The 18,784-nt window shown below is 42.5% G+C and overlaps 1 protein-coding gene across 16 annotated transcripts in view; it reads left to right on the top strand.

Moving 5' to 3' along the window:
• Positions 1-18,784, top strand: part of LIMCH1 (LIM and calponin homology domains 1) — a 307,407-nt gene that overhangs the window by 123,396 nt on the left and 165,227 nt on the right. For all 16 annotated transcript variants that reach the window (XM_074348707.1, XM_074348692.1, XM_074348693.1 and 13 more), the window contains exon 2: positions 1,621-1,691. In XM_074348707.1, coding sequence (XP_074204808.1) covers positions 1,621-1,691 — 71 coding nt within the window. The remainder of the gene's footprint in view (positions 1-1,620; positions 1,692-18,784) is intronic.

Here is an 18,784-nt window from a genome sequence, read left to right as displayed (position 1 = left end):
GAACTGAATTCTTTAAGTTTGTGGAACTTGTTTTCTGACCCAGAAATTGGTCTATTTCAATAAATGTTCACAGTGAACTTTATTCTGTCAGTTAAGTCAATTTGGTTGATAGTGTTACACAGGTCTTCTTTATCGTAACTGATTTTCTGTCTGCTTGTTCTATTAGTTATTGAAGAAGGGTATTAAATCTCTTACTCCAGTTGTGAATTTGTCTATTTCTTCTTGCAGATCTATCTGTTTTGGCTATGTGTCTGGAATCTTTTTTTAAAAATTAGGTGTAAAAATGTTTAGGATTGTTATGTCCTCCTGACGACCTAAACCCTTTGTGAAGTGACTTGTAAAGTGATTGTAAAGTGACTTTCTCTGTCCAGGTATTATTCTTGGTTCTAGATGTTTCTTAGTCTGATATTAATATAACTACTTTAGCTTTCTTTTGATTAGTGTTAGCATGGCGCATCTTGTTTTGCTCTTCTATTTTTAATCTATTCATATCTTTATGTTTAAAGTGCACTTCTGGTAGGTATTACATAGTTGGGGTGTTGCTTTTTAATCTAATCTGATGATCACTGTGTTTTAATTGAGGATATTCACACCATTTATATTTAATGTTCTGATTGATATGGTTGGGTTTAAGTTGACAGTATTGCTATTTGATTTCTGTTTATTCCATCTGTTCTGTGTACCCTTACTTTTTTTTCTTTTTTTTTTTTTTTTTTTGTTAGAGTATTTTTTATGATTCCATTTAATCTCCTTCCTTGGCTTATTAGTATTTTAAAGTTTTGCTATTTTAGAGGTTGACTTAGAATTCATAGCATGCATGCCTACCTAGTATATTGTTGATGTTCAATAAATACCTACTGAATGAACAAATGAATGCCCTGGTGCCCAGACCAAAGGGCTCCTAAGAACCAGAGGACACAGCGCACTTCATTCTTTCCCAGCTTTTATTTTTCTTTTTCACACCATGTTATTATGGATATTGGCTTTATTCTTCCTGTCTTGATGTTAGTCTTTTGAGGTTAGAGGTCTGAGTCTTCTTCTGAAGGCTTTTTTTTTTTTTAAAGAGATATTTCAGATGGTTAGGGAATAACTTGTATCACCTTAACTCAACAATGTTTATTTGGGGGGAAGATAATCGGGTTTATTTATTTGTTTATTTATTATTCTTGTTTTAGTGGTGGTATTGGGGATTGAACCCAAGACCTCGTGCATGCTAAGCACGTACTCTACCGTACTGTCCCCCTCTGCAGGCTTTTTTGAAAGCGTGGGTTGTATCCTCAGGATGAAAGAGGCCATAGCCTTGACTTACCATGGCCAAACCCCAAAAGTAACATCCTTATCAGGAAGAACAGATATTTTATAAGATATTAGATAGGAAAAAAAGCTTCAAAGAAATGGTCTAAATTTAAGATTAGCTGATCTAAGCAAAGCTACACATGGAAAGGAAATTCAGACCTAACAGATTTTCTCCATCCTTGGAATGTCACCAGTTTTATTTCAAGGCTCTTAAATATTAAAAAAAAAAAAAAAAAAAGGAAGAAAGAAAGAAAGAAAGATCATTGAGCTTCCTGATTAAAAAAATAAAAATTTATGCCTTGTTTTTCTTTTTTTCTTTTCCAGCAAGTAACTGGCAGAAGTTTTGGTGATAAAGATTTTCGGACAGGGTTAGAAAATGGAATCCTTCTCTGCGAGTAAGTATAGCCTATATTCAGTTGGTTTTATTTAAGAAAAATCATGAATGGTGTTCAATTTGTTTATAAAACTTCCGGTATTTTGTTTGAATTTATTCACAGTTTGAATATGAAATTAAAAAAAAATCACTGGGTTGGGCAGTAAATGTAAGTAGTCTTGGTATCAGTAGGGAGTGGTGTGGACTGTGGCAATTTCAAGCTGGGTAAAGGAGTGTCTGGCAGCTGCTACTCAACACCAACCAACGTTTACAATGTAGGAATTTAGGCCCAAGTAATTGGAAGGATGTGGACCAAACTGTGGTAAAAGTAGCAGCTTTATCCCCCTTATTTCTTCCAAACAAAAGCAGCTTGTGCCCATTGAAAGCAGGGCTTCTGTTTACTTACAACATCGTGAAACATGCCAGGTAGTGTTCCTCACTGAGGCCTTTTGAATATATTTAATCCGTGCTGTTGACAAAATAACTGCAGTTTTTAATGTTTACATTTTGAACCTGGGCTTTGTCAGAGAATGCTACTGTGGGGATGCATTCAACAGCTTTCTGTGAAGCGGTTCAAGACACAAAATAAGCTAGAGCCTCAATGCTTGTAGACGGATGGACACAACCTTCCACTCAAGGTTTTGAATTTTGAATTCATTTAATAGGTTCTGTAATTTGGGTACTGATTTTTTTTTATTGAGTTGAAATATACATTCATGAAATGCACAGCCCCTAAATATACAATCCGATGGGTTTTAGAAACTGTGTACATGCGTGTAACCTACCCCTTGATCAAGACAGAGAACAGAAATTTCCCTCGTGTCCTTTCCCAGTCAGTCTCAACGAACCCCCTGTGGAAAAGCACTGTTCTGATTTCTGTCACCATAGACTCTGTTTTGCCTTTTCTTGAATTTTATGTAAATGGAATCACATAGAATGCAGTCTTATTTTGGCAACTTGCAGAGTACTATTTGAGACCCACCCATGAAGCTGAAGGAACAGGGGTTTCGGAGCCTGAGAATTAGACTCAGTCTTTTCTTCACCCCTTAAATCATGTAACCTCCTCGATTCTCATTTGTTTCTCTTTAAAATGATGATTAAAAATGTATAACTCTTGCCTATTTCATAAGGTTTTTGTGAATTTCAACAGGATGATGTTGATCAGGTGCTTTTAAAAATTGCAGCATTTGCTAAACAAATGTTGATTATTAAGCAGCAGCTTTCAGCACAGTTCATGTTAGCATTTGTTTTCCCTGCTCTCCGCTGCCCTTCTCTCTTCAAAGAGAAATTTACATCCCGGACTGCTGTTACCATCCCTTCCTTCCTATGGAGTCTCTGCCTTCTTCTCATACTTTACTTCCCTCACCACCTCCTTTCCCTCTATTAAATCTAAATCAGAGCTCATCTCTTAGGGAACGCATAATTAGTTTAGCATCTCACAGAGACAAGCTTGGACAGGCTCCAAACACTTCCCAGGTACTCGAGCACCTGCTTCTCCAGTGATTCTGGGCTTAGCCCTCTCCCGATATTAACAGACCAGCCAGAATCTGATCTAATTTATGTGCATCATGCTGTCTTAAATCTGTCGAAGAGAGTCTTTGGTACCAACTTTTGTTTACCTAACATTTGCTACAAAGATTATTGTAGGCGTCCACCTCTCCACCACGTGAAAAACCTGTCATGGAGTAATAGACTTTGGATTGAGTGAGCTTGTCTGAAGGCAAGGATCTGGGTCCAGAGACATCTGCACACATAGACCTTGTTTCTTACCTAGATGATGTTGAGTTGGCGGATGGAGCCTCTCATGTGTGGAGTGGCATTACCCATTGACCTTTTGCAAACACATTAATGAATGTTAGGGTTGTTTAGAGGTGGAGATGGTGAGGTTGAGGTCCAGGCCGTGGTTAGGAAATAGTATGGTTAGACAATGTGGAGACACAGATTACAGCCAGGAGCCTCTTTAGATAAATAAAGGGTTTGAACTGCTGACAGCCTGAGGGTGAAGCTGAGGGAAATGGCCAAAAACAGAAGATGTGGACAAATGTTACTGTCTGGGTAGGAGGACAAAACCCAGGACAAGTGAGTTACTGTGTAACTCCTCTCACCACGGAGGATGAGACCCACTGGTGTATTTGAAGGAGTCTGAGGACCAGGGTCAAGTCCTGGCTTCCCCATGGGACTCCATCTGGCAGCCCTGGCACAGAGTCTGCAAAGGTGGAATGAACTGTGTCCGTGGCCTGGGCGAGGAAAGCCAGAGGTGCGCACCCCAGCCACAGCCTTGGAGAGAAAACTGGGTCAGCAGCCAGAGAAGCAAGATGCAAACCAAGTTCTAAGTGCAGGGAGGGCCCGCAGAGCAACGATGGACAAAACATGGCCCAGCAGCCGACTGCACTGACCTCGGGAGCAACAGAGGCAGAAGACCTCCCTCTTCTTACTGGTCGGGGGCAGGGGCACGGCTAGGTCTGACCTGAACTACAGCGTGTGGGGCTGCCGCAGACTGGAGTTACCAAGTGTCCTGGTATCCGGAAAGCAGACTGGTGAGGAGGGAACTTGCACTGTTCCAGGCATGGGGTTGGTTGATGGCAGGGCCCAAAAGGCCAGAAACTCCATTTGGAAAGTCTCAGGAAAGTGAGGGTTCTCAGATGATATATCCATACGGGTTTCAAACACCTATCTTTGGAGAATAGCTAAGAATGCCTAAGGCTGTGCCAGCCTGTAGAACCAGAGTTTTGTGGATGCTGGGGATTAAGAAGTTCTAACTCGCAACCACCACCCATGTAGCAACATTTAAAAATAAAAGAACTCTCTGTAATTTCAAATTGTGAAAACTGGCAGTTCTGCTCTTCTGAGTTGGATTGGGTCTAAGTGTTGGTTGCAGCTGTGGAGAGACACCATGCTCTTTGTTATGTTCGCTAAAAATTTCCCAAGTTCTTTATGAGTCTGAATAAAAAGCCCTCATAGCTCTTCTCAAACAGATGGGCATCTTCTGGGCCCAGGGTCTGGCTTTCCTCTTACCAGCCTGGTTCTGAACTTACCTGTGGCTTGTAGGGTCTCCTATGATACCCATTTTACCGAGGAAGCAACTGAGGCACAGAGGATGAAATAACTAGGCTACGGTTATACCAGATAAGAAAGATTTAAATTCAGCAGTCTGATTCCTTTGCTTTTGCTCTTCATCACTGCCCTGTGTTTAGAGCTGGAATTTTAATGGGAGAGGAAAGCAAGAGGTTGGGAGGTGGGGGTGGGATGGAATTGGTGCTAAAAAACCTGGAGTGTGGGGAGAATGGCAGCACAGAGGGTAACCACGGGGTCTCAGCGGGACAGAGGAAGACTGCGTGGGGTTGGTGGTCTTTGAAAAATGTAAACATCGGGGGCCTGGTGGTCCCTCTTAAGACAAGAAGGCAAGTCCAGTGGGAGTGAGGACATGAGAGAGCTGAGGGGACAGGAGGCTGTGGTCAGTGGAAGATGTAGGGGTTTTAATTTTCTTAGGTAAGAGCCGTCAAAACTTGATGGAGACAAATGAGATTGGTGGACCTCTACTACAGACTACAGAGATGAGAGAGAGAGAAGACTGGCACCCACAGGTAGCATGTAAGATGGGAATTGAATGGCCTCAGAATCACCCTGGGAGCTCTTTCACTTCGCCGGCGAAATGCCGTACACATGCCTTGGCGAACGCACCCCCATATACAGTAATACTAATGCATAAATGGATAACTTACAGTAATGGCAAGAATAAAATTGAGTGCATGTGTCAGATAGTAGATGTGTTTTTGCTTTAAGCATCTCCCTCTTCCTCTGTTGTTTTTGCCGTGTGTGCAGTTGACGTTTTGGAGGTTAAATGCTCAAATGATGGGAGCACTCTGCTGAGCATTAAATGAAAGGTCTAGGGTCGAAGTGTGACAGAGCTGCAAACGGGTGACAGGTGTCATGCTGTTAGAAATGGTAAATGACTGCTGCATCACGTCCTTGGGGACTTCAGAGTTTAAAAGAAGGGCTGCAGAGTCTTCCGTTCCCTAAGGCAGTCGCTCCCAGGACGGAGTCGCTGGTGACTGCCGTCTGCTTCCCTGCACCCAGGTCAGGCAGTCTGTTGTGAGACAATCCCAGAAAGGAACGTTTCTGACTTGTTTTCCTGACTGTGATTTTATCATATGAGTAGCACTCTATGGAACTCCATCTGTATCAGAAGTTGGCAAATTCTAGCCTTAGGCCTGTTTTTGTGCAGGCCTTCCTGCTTGCTAAGACTTGTTTTTACATTTTAAAAGAGTTGTAAACAAAACAAAACAACAACAACAAAAAAGAGTTTATATGGGGCTCACAGAGCCTAAAATGTTTGCTACCTGGTCCTTTATGGAGAAAATTTGCCAGCCCATGAGGACTATGGAATCAATTTTGGATGTAAATTGTTCACCCTCATAAAGTTAAGTGGTTTGAATTGGGGCCATGCACAGTGCTATTTGGGTAAATCAAAAAAGATTTCCTCAGGAGTTTCTTTACAAGTCCCACTACCCACCCCCCTAACTTTTTATTTTGAAACATTTTAAACTTACAGGAAAGCTACAAGAATAATCTAATGATTATCCATATACCCTGCAGCCATATGCAAATGGTTCAGGAAAAAAGAGGCATAAAAAGAAAGAGAGCGAGCTAGTGAGAGGAAGTGATAATAGTAACAACTGCATCTAGTTGTGAGGTGTGTGCTCGGCTTTCTTCTCTGTGGCTTGGTTTCACATCCTTGCCCCACCCTTTTCTTTCTTTTTGGTTACTGTCCAAGGATATATGTATTTAACAAAAGCCAGTTCAAATCCTTTTATGGAGAACACAGCAGAAAGTGAAAGGATCTGTGAACTCCCAGGTTGAACCCCATGACACTGTTGCATTAGTAGACCAAAAACAGATAATGGGACTTCCTATGCTCAGCCTAGTGGACGGTCCAGATCCTAGATTCACCTCCTGTGTGTCCTTAGGCAAGTTGCTTCACCTCCCTGAGCCCATTTCCTCATCTCTAAAAGCAGGTATAATTGTACCCAATTTACTGGTTCAGAGGAGTAAAGGAATTATTAATGTGTATAAAACTCTTTAGTGCTTGGAATATAGGAGGCACTTAAATGTTAGCTTTTCTCATGTCGTCTCTGAAATGGGGAAATTACTACCTATGAGGTACTTACTGAGAGATTTCAGTAAGAAAATGTGTGGCTGGTGCTTGGTTGGCACTCTGGAGCACTCACTGTTTTCATTATTATTGTTGGAAATAGGCCCAAAGTCAATTATAAATATGACATAGTCAATGCAACTCTGTGTCACTGTGCACCGTCAGCTCTCTCACTGGGGCTGCCAACAAGCCACAGCATGAACCAATCGGGGGTTTACTTTCTAGCCTCTCTTGCCTCGCCTGTGATCAAAAACTGGGCAAGAACGTTTGGGTCCCTTACAAACTTGATCATCTGTGAATAATGAACTCTGGCTGGCAGAGCTTGAGGCCTAGAGCAATTGTTTTGAAAACAGTGGCCTTGACCTCTTTGGTGATGTCATTTCCTCCTGCTCCGTCCAGTCTGTTGTGGTTTCTTTCTCTGCGAAGCTGTTCCAGAACCCTCCAGGCAGAGTTAGTGGGTTCCTCTCTGGTTCCTAAGTACCTGGACCACCTCCACGCTAGTGCTTGTCACAGGGCTCTGCCTCTTTGTCCCACGTCTGCTTCCTGTACCAGATCGAAAGCTTCCTAAAGAACTCTTTTACTTATCTTTGGATTTCCCCACTGGACCCTGTTCTGGCACATAATACATCTGTGACGAACAGCCATTGGATAAATTGAGACCAGTGGTAAGAGTTCTACCTAAGCGATCTAATCACAGTGACCTTGACTTTCTCCCAGTCTTTGCTGTCAGCATCACTATTAGCCTCTGTCTCTCCCCCCTTTCCTCTTCTCCTCTTCACTCCCCTCTCCTTCAAACACACACACACACACATACACAATTTTACATAAAGAGTGGCCCCATCTCTGAAGACTGGGAGTTCAAAGGATGGAAGTATCTGCTTTCTTGACATGTAAGATTCTCCACTATGGCTCTGTCTTCTTAGGTGTCGTAGAGGTTAACTTCTGGGTTTTGTTCTGCAGACACATTTTGATGGAATGCAAAGTCTGAGTATGTTGGTCTGCAAATAAGTGACCAATAAAGAATGTCTTAGTGGATTTTTGTCTTAGTTCTTATGTTGCTGAAATAATTTTCTCAAGATAAGAAATCTGTTGGCAAACATTTGTTTATGTCATCGCTGATGAATGAGCTGCTTATTCTGAGAAGGAGGGTTTGTCTTGGATTCTTGTCCTGATTTCAGCATGAGATGTGGCGTGCCCTGGATGTGTCCTCATCTTCCAGGACATGTTGGGAGTTGATGGGTGTAGCTTTCCATGGAGACGTTTTGTCCGGTGGAGGACCTGTTGAATACTGACTGTGTTCTGCCCAGCCCCAGACCAGGCACCCAGGGGTGTAAAAAGGGAATGTAAGGCTTGATTCCTAATCCTCAAGAGTTTCATAATGTGCTTGGGGCTTGAACACACACACAAAGCAGTTGTTACAGTGTAAACCAGTGTATGAGTAAATGCATAGTGACCAAGATTTAATCCCCAAGATTGAATAAGAAGTTAAACAAGGAGAGATTGCTATAGTTTGGGAGACAGTTATTGGAGAAATGTTACACCAAGTGATTTTGACTTCAGATGAGAATAGGCTGAGGGAAAGAGATGGATGTCCTATCAGGGACAAGAGCAGAGGAAAGGTTTGGGGACAAGAATGAGGACACTGTGTTTGGCATACGTACAGGAGACCTGCTTGGTACAGGGGCAGGACAGGGGAGGCCTTCTCTTTCTTCATCCAACTAAACTTGTTAAGAACCTGCTTACAGTGGTGGCAAGTTACTGTGAAGACTATTAAACTACACCATAAAATCGTGTAATGGGGCACCCTGATCAGATCCGGAGTCTAAGTCCTGCCCCCATGTGGGATATGAACCTCAGGTTCCCTTGAGGAAGTGACATTTAGGTGGAGACCTGAATGAAGAGCAAAAATTAGGCAGGAAAGAGGGAAGAGAGATAGAAGTAAGGAGAAAACACATTCTAGCTGAAAGAAAGAATTTAAAAGATACCAACAGGACTTGGGAGGGTATAGAGTATAGATAAATGAAAGACTAAAAAAATTACTTCAGTGTTTCAGTTGTTAATGACAAGCAGGGTGGGCCCTTGGCGTGAGCTGAAAGGGGTCCTGTGTTTGGTGGGAGAGGTCATGACTTCAGTTTGAATCATTGAGTTTAGAGTACAGACCGGCCACCCAGGCAGGTGTCCTACAGGCTGTGGGGGACAAGGGCAGAACTTAGGGGTGAGATGATGGATTTAACACATTCAGATTGGAGTTGCCAGCCATTGTTGGACATCAGGGTTAAGCTGTTGTATGACAGTCTCTCTCAGGGAAAGATCACATGAAGAAAGAGCAGAACGAGGTCCCAGGTTGAGGAAGTCTGCATCCTGGTCAGGGACAAGAGAAAGAGAAGCTCACAGAGAGGCCATCAGAGAGACAAGAGGGGACCCAGGGAGCATGGTGCCATGGAAACCAAGAGCACTACGAAGGCTTTTAAGGTGCTGGAGGTCACAGGTGTTGCATGGCCCCAGCAGAGGTCAGCTTGAGCAAGGCCTCCAAAAAGGCCTGCCTTGCCGGGAGAGGGAGGCACCAGAGACCTTTGTCAGTTGATGGCCGTCTCTGGGAACAGCCAGTCAACTGATCATGGTCCCACCTAATTGCCTTAGCTCTGGCTCATGGTTTTGCATCATTTCAATAGGCTATTGTTACAGATCTTATCTAATATAAACTGCACATGCAGTATTTTCCTCAACTATTGAAAAGGAAATGAGATTGGTTTGACCCGAAGGCTTATTAGTGGAGTGATCATATATCAAACAACATGCTTTTGAGAGTGAAAGGGGGTGTTAACCAGCTGAGGTGCTGGAACAAAAAAATGAAACCTGCACTGTCTGCGGCTGACTGGATGTATGCATGTATGGATGGATGCATGCATACACGGGCACCCCAGTGGTTGGTGATTCCAGACTGGTGTCTTCTAATCACCATTATTTTGTTCAGTATTCACAAACCCTTCCCTTATTTTATCCTTTCAGTAACTATAGTGAGTGAACCACCTGGACCAGATCTTCCCATTCACCTTTGCAGATGATATGATGGAGACCCAAGAGCACAGTTTGTCTTCAAACTCTTCATCTGGAGCTCTTTCTCTAACCCAGATGCTCACTCAAATCTCAGCAAACTTGGGTGTTTTTACCCTTACTGATTTGGGCCTTAGCGGGCTGGTAAGGATTTGATAGGCCTTCTATGTAGGGTTCTCCCTTGTCTTGCTGCCAAATCACAATTGGCCTCACTGACTTGGCCTGTCTCCAGCTCTTTGGCACCAAGACTCATTAAGCTTTTAAGTTCAAATGAGGACATTTCAACTCACTCTTTTTTGTAAAGATCTCCAGTGAAAAGCTGCTTTTTGTTTGAAGATTGGCCTGGCTTAGGTGGGGACTTAGGCAAGAACTGAGTATCCCTGACAGCCTTCTGTTAGGAAAGATGAAAACAGATGAAGGACGCAGAAGGCGAATTTGCAGGATTCATGATGAGCAAAATGGACTCCCAGTGTTGCCTTTTTTTTGAATCCTCACCAAATAAACAGCCCTTGGTTCCTATTTAAATGAGGGACTTTCAGCATAGTGTGTGGGGGGATTCAGCTGTTCCCATTCAAACTGTGCTTTAGCATCAAAGACAAGAGTCGGCTGTGGGAGGGGGACTTAACAGTGCATCTGGAGTTTAGACCAAGTAGGGCAACTATAGTTAGTTTTCATGCTTCCAAAAATGTGTTCAAAACTTATTTCAGCACAATTATCATTCAGAAACCCCTTCCCTCAAAATGTGATTTCCTTCACCTTATCAAGCTGTGCCTTAATGCCTATCAAACTACTACTTAGGTAAATCATAGGCTTAATCTCTTTCCTCCTGAACAAATTTATTACAGATTCATTGGCATGATTAATTGACTTATAAATATATGTATAACAAGGAATTTAAGTGCGGGCTGCTTGTGCGGTAGACAAGAAACCGGCCTCTCCTGTTGGCTGCCTGTGGGGTTGCATGCTGGATTAGGCTTTGCTTGCATTTGAGAGGATTTAGAAACTCCCTAATTGTATTTCCTTAATAATCCATTTTTTGATTGTCTCTCCTGGGCTGTCAGGCTGGGTGGGCTGGCCTCCCACAATGAAGTGTGCAAAATTCCAGCCTCAAGCATGCCATTCTCAATGTTTCCTTTGGTTACCCACAGGAGAGGACCTTTTCTTAAATAGCCCACCAAGGACCCAGTTTTAAATGATTCCTTTCTAAAGTGAACTATGCAGAAATCTACTTCCCTCTTTTTATTAAGGGGAAGAAGAAAGAGTGAATGAAAAGACCAATAGAAAGTTAAGCCTTTATGGCTGAGGGATCAGCTCCAGTGTCTGCCTTTCCTTACACCACCGTAGACTATGCCTCAAGGCTAACATTCCCAAACATAGCTTCATCATGCCCAATGTCTCTTCCTGCAAGACAGGACATGATTCAGTCTCCTTTGCCTAGAACCTGGTGTCCCTCACTGTCTGTGGGCAGTGTTTCGTTTGGCTTATCTGAACCATCCCTTTGCACTGGCCACAGAGAATTACCATCCTTCCCATGATCCAGTTTGTGCTTCCCCACCTCCATACCTTTGCTGCGTTTCATCCCAGCCACGTAGGGTGTTCACTTCCCTGTCCATGTCCACCCCTCTAAATCCTGAACCCATACAATGGGCACCTTTTCATCCCCTGAGGTATCCCGCCGGCCCGCAGCCCGAATTCAGTGCTTCCTTCCTCTTCTTAGTGTCCACGGCAAGGATAACCACACATCTTGGAGTGGAGATGACAGCCCTGATTTCAAGTGCTCTCTCTCTTGTTTCTGGTTTGAAAAGCGTTTTGGCTTTGTCTAGAGTAAGTAACTTGTTTCACATAAGGAACTACTCATGAGCTGTATTTCTAAACTTTCTATTAGATTATCAATTCTTTGACATAATGACCTGCTCATATTTCCATGCCTAATGGTGCTTGCACATGGCTGGAATGCAGTAAGTTTTGGAAGAATGGGAAAAAGGAAGATTATTCTAAAATTAACATTTTAAAAATTACTAACATGTTTATAATTAATCAATAAATGTGTGCTAAAGCCATGTTAGCTCAAAATTGATCATAGATCTAAAAATAAGAGCTGAAACTATAAAATAAGTCTTAGGATAAAACACAGGACTAAATCCTTGTGACCTGGATTAGGTAATCGTTTCTTGCACATAATATCAAAAGTGTAAACGACAAAAGAAAAACTAAATTGGGCTACTTCAAAATTAAAAGCTTTTGTCCAATAAGTGATACCATCTCCTAACCCACAGAATGAGAGAAAATATGATATTGGCAAATTATATATCTGAGAAGGGACTTGTATCTAGAGTATGTAATATAGAATTCTTACAACTCAATAATAAAAACATAAGCAGCTCAATTAAAATGGGCAAAGATATCTGAACAGATATTTTTCCAGAGAAGATATGCAAATAGCTGATAAACACATGAAAACATGCTCAACATCATTCATCTTCAGAGACATGCAAATCAAAATCACCAAGAGATACAGCCTCTCACCCACTAGGATGGCTATAATAAGAAAAGAATTCAGTAAATTCAGCACGGATGTGGAGAAATTGGAACCTCCATGCACTGCTGGTGGAAAGTAAAATGGTACAGCTACTGTGATCAACAATTTGGCAGTTCCTAAAAAGGTTAAACATTAAGTTACCATATGACCCTGCAATTATACTTCTAGGTACATATCTAAGAGACATGAAAACATATGTCCAAACCAAAATTTGTGTACAAATACTCATTACACCATTATTTATAATAGCCCAGTGTTGGAAGTAACCTAAAAGTCCATCAACTGATGGATAGATACCATGTGGTATATTCATAGAATGCAGTATTACTTGGCTGTAAAAAGAAATCAACTACCAACGCATGCTACACCATAGATGAAAACACTATGCTAAGTAAAAGAAACCAGTCAGAAAAAAAACATATATTATATGATCCAATTTATATGAAATATCCAGAACAGGCAAATCTGTAGAGCCAGAAAGTAGATTAGTGGTTATTCAGGGCTGTGGCTTGTGGGTGTGTGGCATGAGGAGTTAAAGTTAATGGGTTTGGGGTTTCTTCTGGGGGAAGGAAAACTAAAATTATTTTGCAGTCATGGTTTCTTCTTGTGAATGTACCAAAAAAATCAGATTCTCCACTTTCAGTGAGTGAACTGTATGTGAATTATAACTCAAGCTATTAAAATACACACACACACACACACACACACAATGGAATTAAAAAATTTTGCTTTGAGATGGTTAAAATGCCCTCCAGAAGACTCGTCCCAGATACCATTTTAGTGCATTTCTAGATGTACTAGTGTCTTATTGCAGCGTGCTGTCAGGGTTTTAGGACTTCATTGAAGAGGATGTGCGGTAGATTGGTTGTATTTATATTCTGTCTACTTCCAAAAGAATGTAAAGAAAATTACAAAACTGAAACTAAAAATCAAAGGCACTTTCTGTAAAATCACAAAGTGTAGCATTGGACAAAGAAAAGCCACAGAATGGGGAAATGAGGAGACTTGATTACTTAAATACTACAGTTTTCTTCACTCAAAGCTCCTTTGCTAGCACAGATGAAAAGGAGTCTGATTCCTTCCTGCCACAGCTTCTGGCCTCAAGAACACTTTCTCTGTTCCTCTGAATAAGACTGTGTTTGGTATTTCTGCTGCACACCCAGCAAAGTAGAATGATGTGTGCTGCCCAAGCGGAAGTGGCCTTGGTGACCCTGGCAGCCCCCTTCCCATTTGTGTGTCCCGCGGAGCGCTAAGAGGAAGAACCAGAGACTTCACTGCCTCCTCTGAGGCCGCCAGCTCCCAGCAGTGCTTTGGAGAGGAGCAGGGTGACTCCACTCATTCCCACCCTGTCCGTCCCACTGACCAACAGGAACTTCATGAAATAGCAGTAGCTGGTGGCAGCGAACTGGACGCCTGTCAGATGATCCTTGTATGCTGTGGTTGCTTGAACCCAGCGTCAGTCTTGGTGCTGAGAAAATGGTTCAGATGTAATTGACAACAATGGTTACAAAATTGTTACTGGACCTGAAGTCCATTGTAGCTTTAAAACTGACATTTTGGGCTTTCCCAATCTTTGCAGTTGTTACTCATTTCATTATCAATTTTATTGGCAAACACAAATTGAAGCCCCAGCAATGACTGGCCCTTATAGTAGAGCTGGGGTTACAGTGAAGACTGACCCTTTGCCTAGTAGGGAGGTTGGACAGTTTCAGTGATGCGTAATAAATAGATGAACAGCCAGAGTGTTGGGACCTAGAGGTGGAAGATACAGTATCTTCTTAGGAAATGGTTTAGAAAGGAAGTAACAGTTAAGCTGGGTTTTGAAGGATGAGTAGGAGTTTGCTAGGCCACACAAGGGAGTTAGTGAGGCCTGTGGGAAAGGCAAGTCAGACAGAGGGAACACCAAGCACATGGAAGTGCTCAGTAATATGAGGGTGCTTTGCAGATGCAAGGAAGGAATTGTAGCTAGAACTGAGGATGAAACGGGGCAGACTGAAGATGAAAGGTAGGTTTCAGGTCCATTTGCACAAGACCTGGAATAGCATGTTAAGGAATTTAAGCAGCATCCAGCGAGCAGTGGGCAGCTAGCCTGGTGTCTATACAGAGGAGCAATGGGATTAGGTTGCTTTTTAGGAAATTACGTCTGTTGGCAGTGGAGACTTCTGATTACTTTCTGCTGTGCACCAAATATGAATATTTGGAAAAAAAAGTCATCCTTTCCAAGGAGAAACAGAAATGCTTCCTATGCTTGTCTTTCTATATCCATCCTTAATTTATAGCCTGACTATGTACATTTTATGTTCCTCAAGTTCTTTTCCAAGTCACCCATTTAAAACTTGGAAGCTATTTCCCCCTAGAACTATAGTGTTCAGCACTATGGGGATAAGTCTTCTGTAACGCATACCACCTCTGAGTTAGTCCCTCTGTAGAACCCAGTCTCCTGCAAGGGTCTGGGCTTAACTTGGCACCTGGGGTGGGGTGTTTAATAACAACATGTGGAATGAGTAGGAAAATCGATTCAGAATACTAACTAGCCACATTTGGAGCTGACCTCCCCTTTCTAGGATAGCAGAGGTCCTCTCCAGTTCTTGGCTTTTCCCCATTATCCTCAGGATGGTGAGATGGGGGCAAAGGAGCCTTAGCAAGAGTCAAAGATAGCTAGACTTTGGCGGAGAAGCAGGACCAGAGGCGGCTGTGGGCACAGTTGTAATGCAGCCGAGGTTGCCCTTACACTTCTCACCACCTTTGCTTTGTTAGTTTCCTCCCTCCCTTCCTTCCTCCCCAGCATTAGAGACCACGCCCATGTGGGTCTGCCCTATGAGAGGACTAACATTGTTTCATTCCCTCGCTCCTGTCCTTTCATCTCTCCCAACTACCAACCTAACTTTAGCCACAGGCAGGATGCTTGGGAGGAGAAGTGAGCCAATGGTTGACACAGATTTCCACCTGTGGGCGGGGCGGAGGTCAAAACCTGCTTGGAGCAGGGTGGGGTTGCGGGGAAGAGATGATAATAATCGCTGCCAGTTGTAAAGCGCACACTATGCACCAGGCCTGTGCCAAGGGTATCACATGCAGTATTTCACACTCTCACACCATGACTAATAGGTTTTATTGTGCCCATTTTTCAGAGGAAGAAACTGAGACTTGAAGTTGAGTGCTTAAATAACTTGCCTAGTGAGTTGCAGAGTTAGAATTTGACCCCTAGGTCTTCCTGTCTCTGGAGGCTCTTACTATTCTTGTAGTTTTATGGGTCTTAATCCTGGGACTTGATTCTGAGCACTCCTTGCTAAAGATGTGTGGGGAGCGAGGAGATAAACTGGCTGCTTGATCCACTCAAGTCCAGATACAGAAGTTTTCAGAGCTTCATCCCAGCAAGTTCACATTCCAAGCTTTCTCGCACCCTCCTGACAGTAAACCCAGCAATACCAAGTTTTAGCTGTGCAAAAGAAATACTAATTACAATCATTTATACATAATTACTACAGAGCACAATGATGATTACATGTATCATTGCCTGTGTCGGAGTAACTTCAGTCTCCATTTTATTTGGTTACACTAAATTCTCTTCATGTCTTGCCAGCTTTCATGGTTCATTGATCACATGTGTTGTCTTAAACATGTAGCTTATAAAAGTAGGGGGGATACTCTGCGTGGGAGTCATTGTGGGAAAGGCAGCTTGGGGGTGAAGGAGCTTGATTACCTGGTGAAGGCATTTGGAGGGCATCCTGTGGACACCCAGGAACCTGGGAGTCATTGGAGCACAGAAGCTGCTTGACCAAAGTCAGGGCTTAGATGGGGCCAGTTTGGCTGTGGTGGGCAGACTGGTTAAGGCGGCAGAGATCGGTGGCTGGAGATTAGTTATTAAAATGCAGGAAGTAAAGCACCGTAGGAGGGCCCACTTCTCAGTGCAGAAACCCGAGTTTGTAATCCTAGCTCTGCCGCTTTGGAGCTCTGACCTCAGTTCTGACCTCAGATATGTGCCTGGTGATGGTTTCCTTTTCTTGGTTTTTAAAATTGAATTTTAGGCCTCTTCTCATCCAAAAATTACATACTTTCTAGACAGCAGGAATGGTCATGCAAAGGTTGGACTGTGAGAGAGATTGAAAATGAATGAATCAGAGGACTCCCAGATACTCAGATAATTGCTCGAGGTTCCCTTCCATGCTTGTAGATTATTTCACTACTGTTGCTTTTTTTAGTGTTAAGAACAGAAGTGATAGGTCAGAAGACTTTTCATCCCTAGCAAATGTAGGAAGATAAAAATTTGTTTACAATGTCCCAAATTTTAGCTCTTCTCCCTCCTGCTGCCTTCCCAGCAAGACCTGGGGGAAGGATATGCCCAGGTGTTTAATTTTGAATATTAGGACAGGATTTTCTTGGGTACAGTTTGGCATAGTAGGGCCCCTTTTTATTGGGAAAAGACCTCCTGGAGAGCTTTCATAGTTAAGGCAGCACTGGCTGCTGTAACTAATAAACTCGTAGCTTCAGTGGTTTAATACAGTGAAATGTCCTTCTCACTCTCATGTAGTGCAGTTTTGGCAACAGGGAAGGGTGTGGGTGGAGATGACTGACTCTCCTCCAGGGAGCTGTTCAGGGACCCCAGCTAACAGAGACTCCGTCCTCATCGCATGGCTTCTAAGGTCTTCCTTGGCCCCGACATTTAACTAGTAAATAGGGAAGGCAAGAGAGAGAGCGGAGAATTGCCAGAGAGAAGCTTTGGGGGCAGGCCTGGGTGTGACCTGTACCGCTCCACCCACATTTCAGTGGCCAGGACTCTGTCCTATTGCTACAGAAAATTGCAAAGGAGGCTGAGAGATGTAGCCTAGCTGTGTGTCTAGGGAGAAAGGAGACAAGTTTGATGAGCGATCTCTGCCTCAGGAGTTGTATTAGAATAATAAGAGCACTGCTGAGAATTCACAGGCCCAAGTTCTTGGAAATTCCAGTCGACAAAGACTTTCTGAAGTTCTTACAATTTCTTCTTTAGGTCTGTTCAAGGCAAGTGGCTTAAGACTTGACACCGCCTTGACGATGCGTACAGCACCCCACAAACATTTGGTAGATATTAATGATGGTGATTTGCATTCCATCACTGTTTCGTTCGTATGAAACTCCCCTTCGGTTCAGGTTTCACTTTCCCCCATACTTTAGTCAATTTCTCTTGACCTCAGAATGTTTATTAACTTTCCTGCTTTTGCCCAGGCAACTCTAAAAAGAAATCTCTGAAAAAATGACATCTGTAACAGGTTTATGGTCAAGGTTAAATTGATCTCATGCTTAGGTTCAAAAACGGTTGCCACGTTAGATTACATGAAAGTGCGCATACCTTCGTCCAGGATATGTAGTCAAACCAGAGAGGGATCAAGGAAACCACATAGAAAAACACAATGGAGCCAAATTAAAAGGGACACAAAGTAGGTAATTTTGTGATCATAGTTACTTATTGCAGCTGTGCAAACCAACTAAATGAGATGGTGATGTAATCTCTTGTTGCAAAGAATAAAGTGATTTCCCATGAGATTAAACATGAACTTCCCAACCCTATGTTCAAGGTCTAGATCGATTCTCTGTTCTCCCCCAAACTCTAGGATAATTATTAGACTTGAATTTCTGAATTGAATGATGTATAGAGTAAGCTGAATTTTGCAGTCCTTTAAAAATTTTATCTTTACTATTTATTATAGTCCAGTAAAGTAAAGTAAGCTGCTGTTGGTTTATTTCCTAACATTTTGATGGTCTCATAATGTATCTACAGTATTGTCAGTATTGTGCCCCTTGAAGAGCTATTATATAAGCTGCTGGAAAAGTCAATATGAAACAGAACCTCTGTCCCAGAGTAGGGATGTGAGAAATTTTTTTTTTAATTGCAGACAGACACGGATTTCTTCAGTTTTATTTTATAACCATTAAACCATCATTGAGAGGCTACCATAAACTGGATATTAAGTGTTACAAAGAGTTATAAAATACAGCCTGTGGCTGAATCAGAACATCCATATCATTCCTGGATGTCTCAACAATTGTTTCTTCAAGGAATATAATATTAAATATTTTAAGAGCTGGATTCCACTGAATGTGTGCAGAGTATGTCTTTAATTCACCTTCTCAAAAATTCACGGTGGCCATGCATTAGCTGGCATGACAATGAACCACATGTGCCCACAGTTCTGGTCTTCCTAAAGGTTTTAAATCTCTAAGTGAACATGCCCCATGAGGGAGAGACCTGGGGTCTGCCTTGTCCCCCTTTGTATCTCCCGTGCCCAGGTTCGGGCTGGGACATCATGCATGCCTGATAAATATTTGTTGAGCACATGAAGAAGCATATGGAGCAGCCTTACTTGAAATAGGTCACGGTGTGTTTTAGATTTAGAAT

The sequence above is a fragment of the Camelus bactrianus genome, chromosome 2, assembly GCF_048773025.1.
Source record: "Camelus bactrianus isolate YW-2024 breed Bactrian camel chromosome 2, ASM4877302v1, whole genome shotgun sequence".
NCBI lineage: Eukaryota > Metazoa > Chordata > Mammalia > Artiodactyla > Camelidae > Camelus > Camelus bactrianus.
The sequence above is the reverse complement of the archived record's forward strand: the minus strand, read 5'-3'. Positions and strand labels throughout refer to the sequence as shown.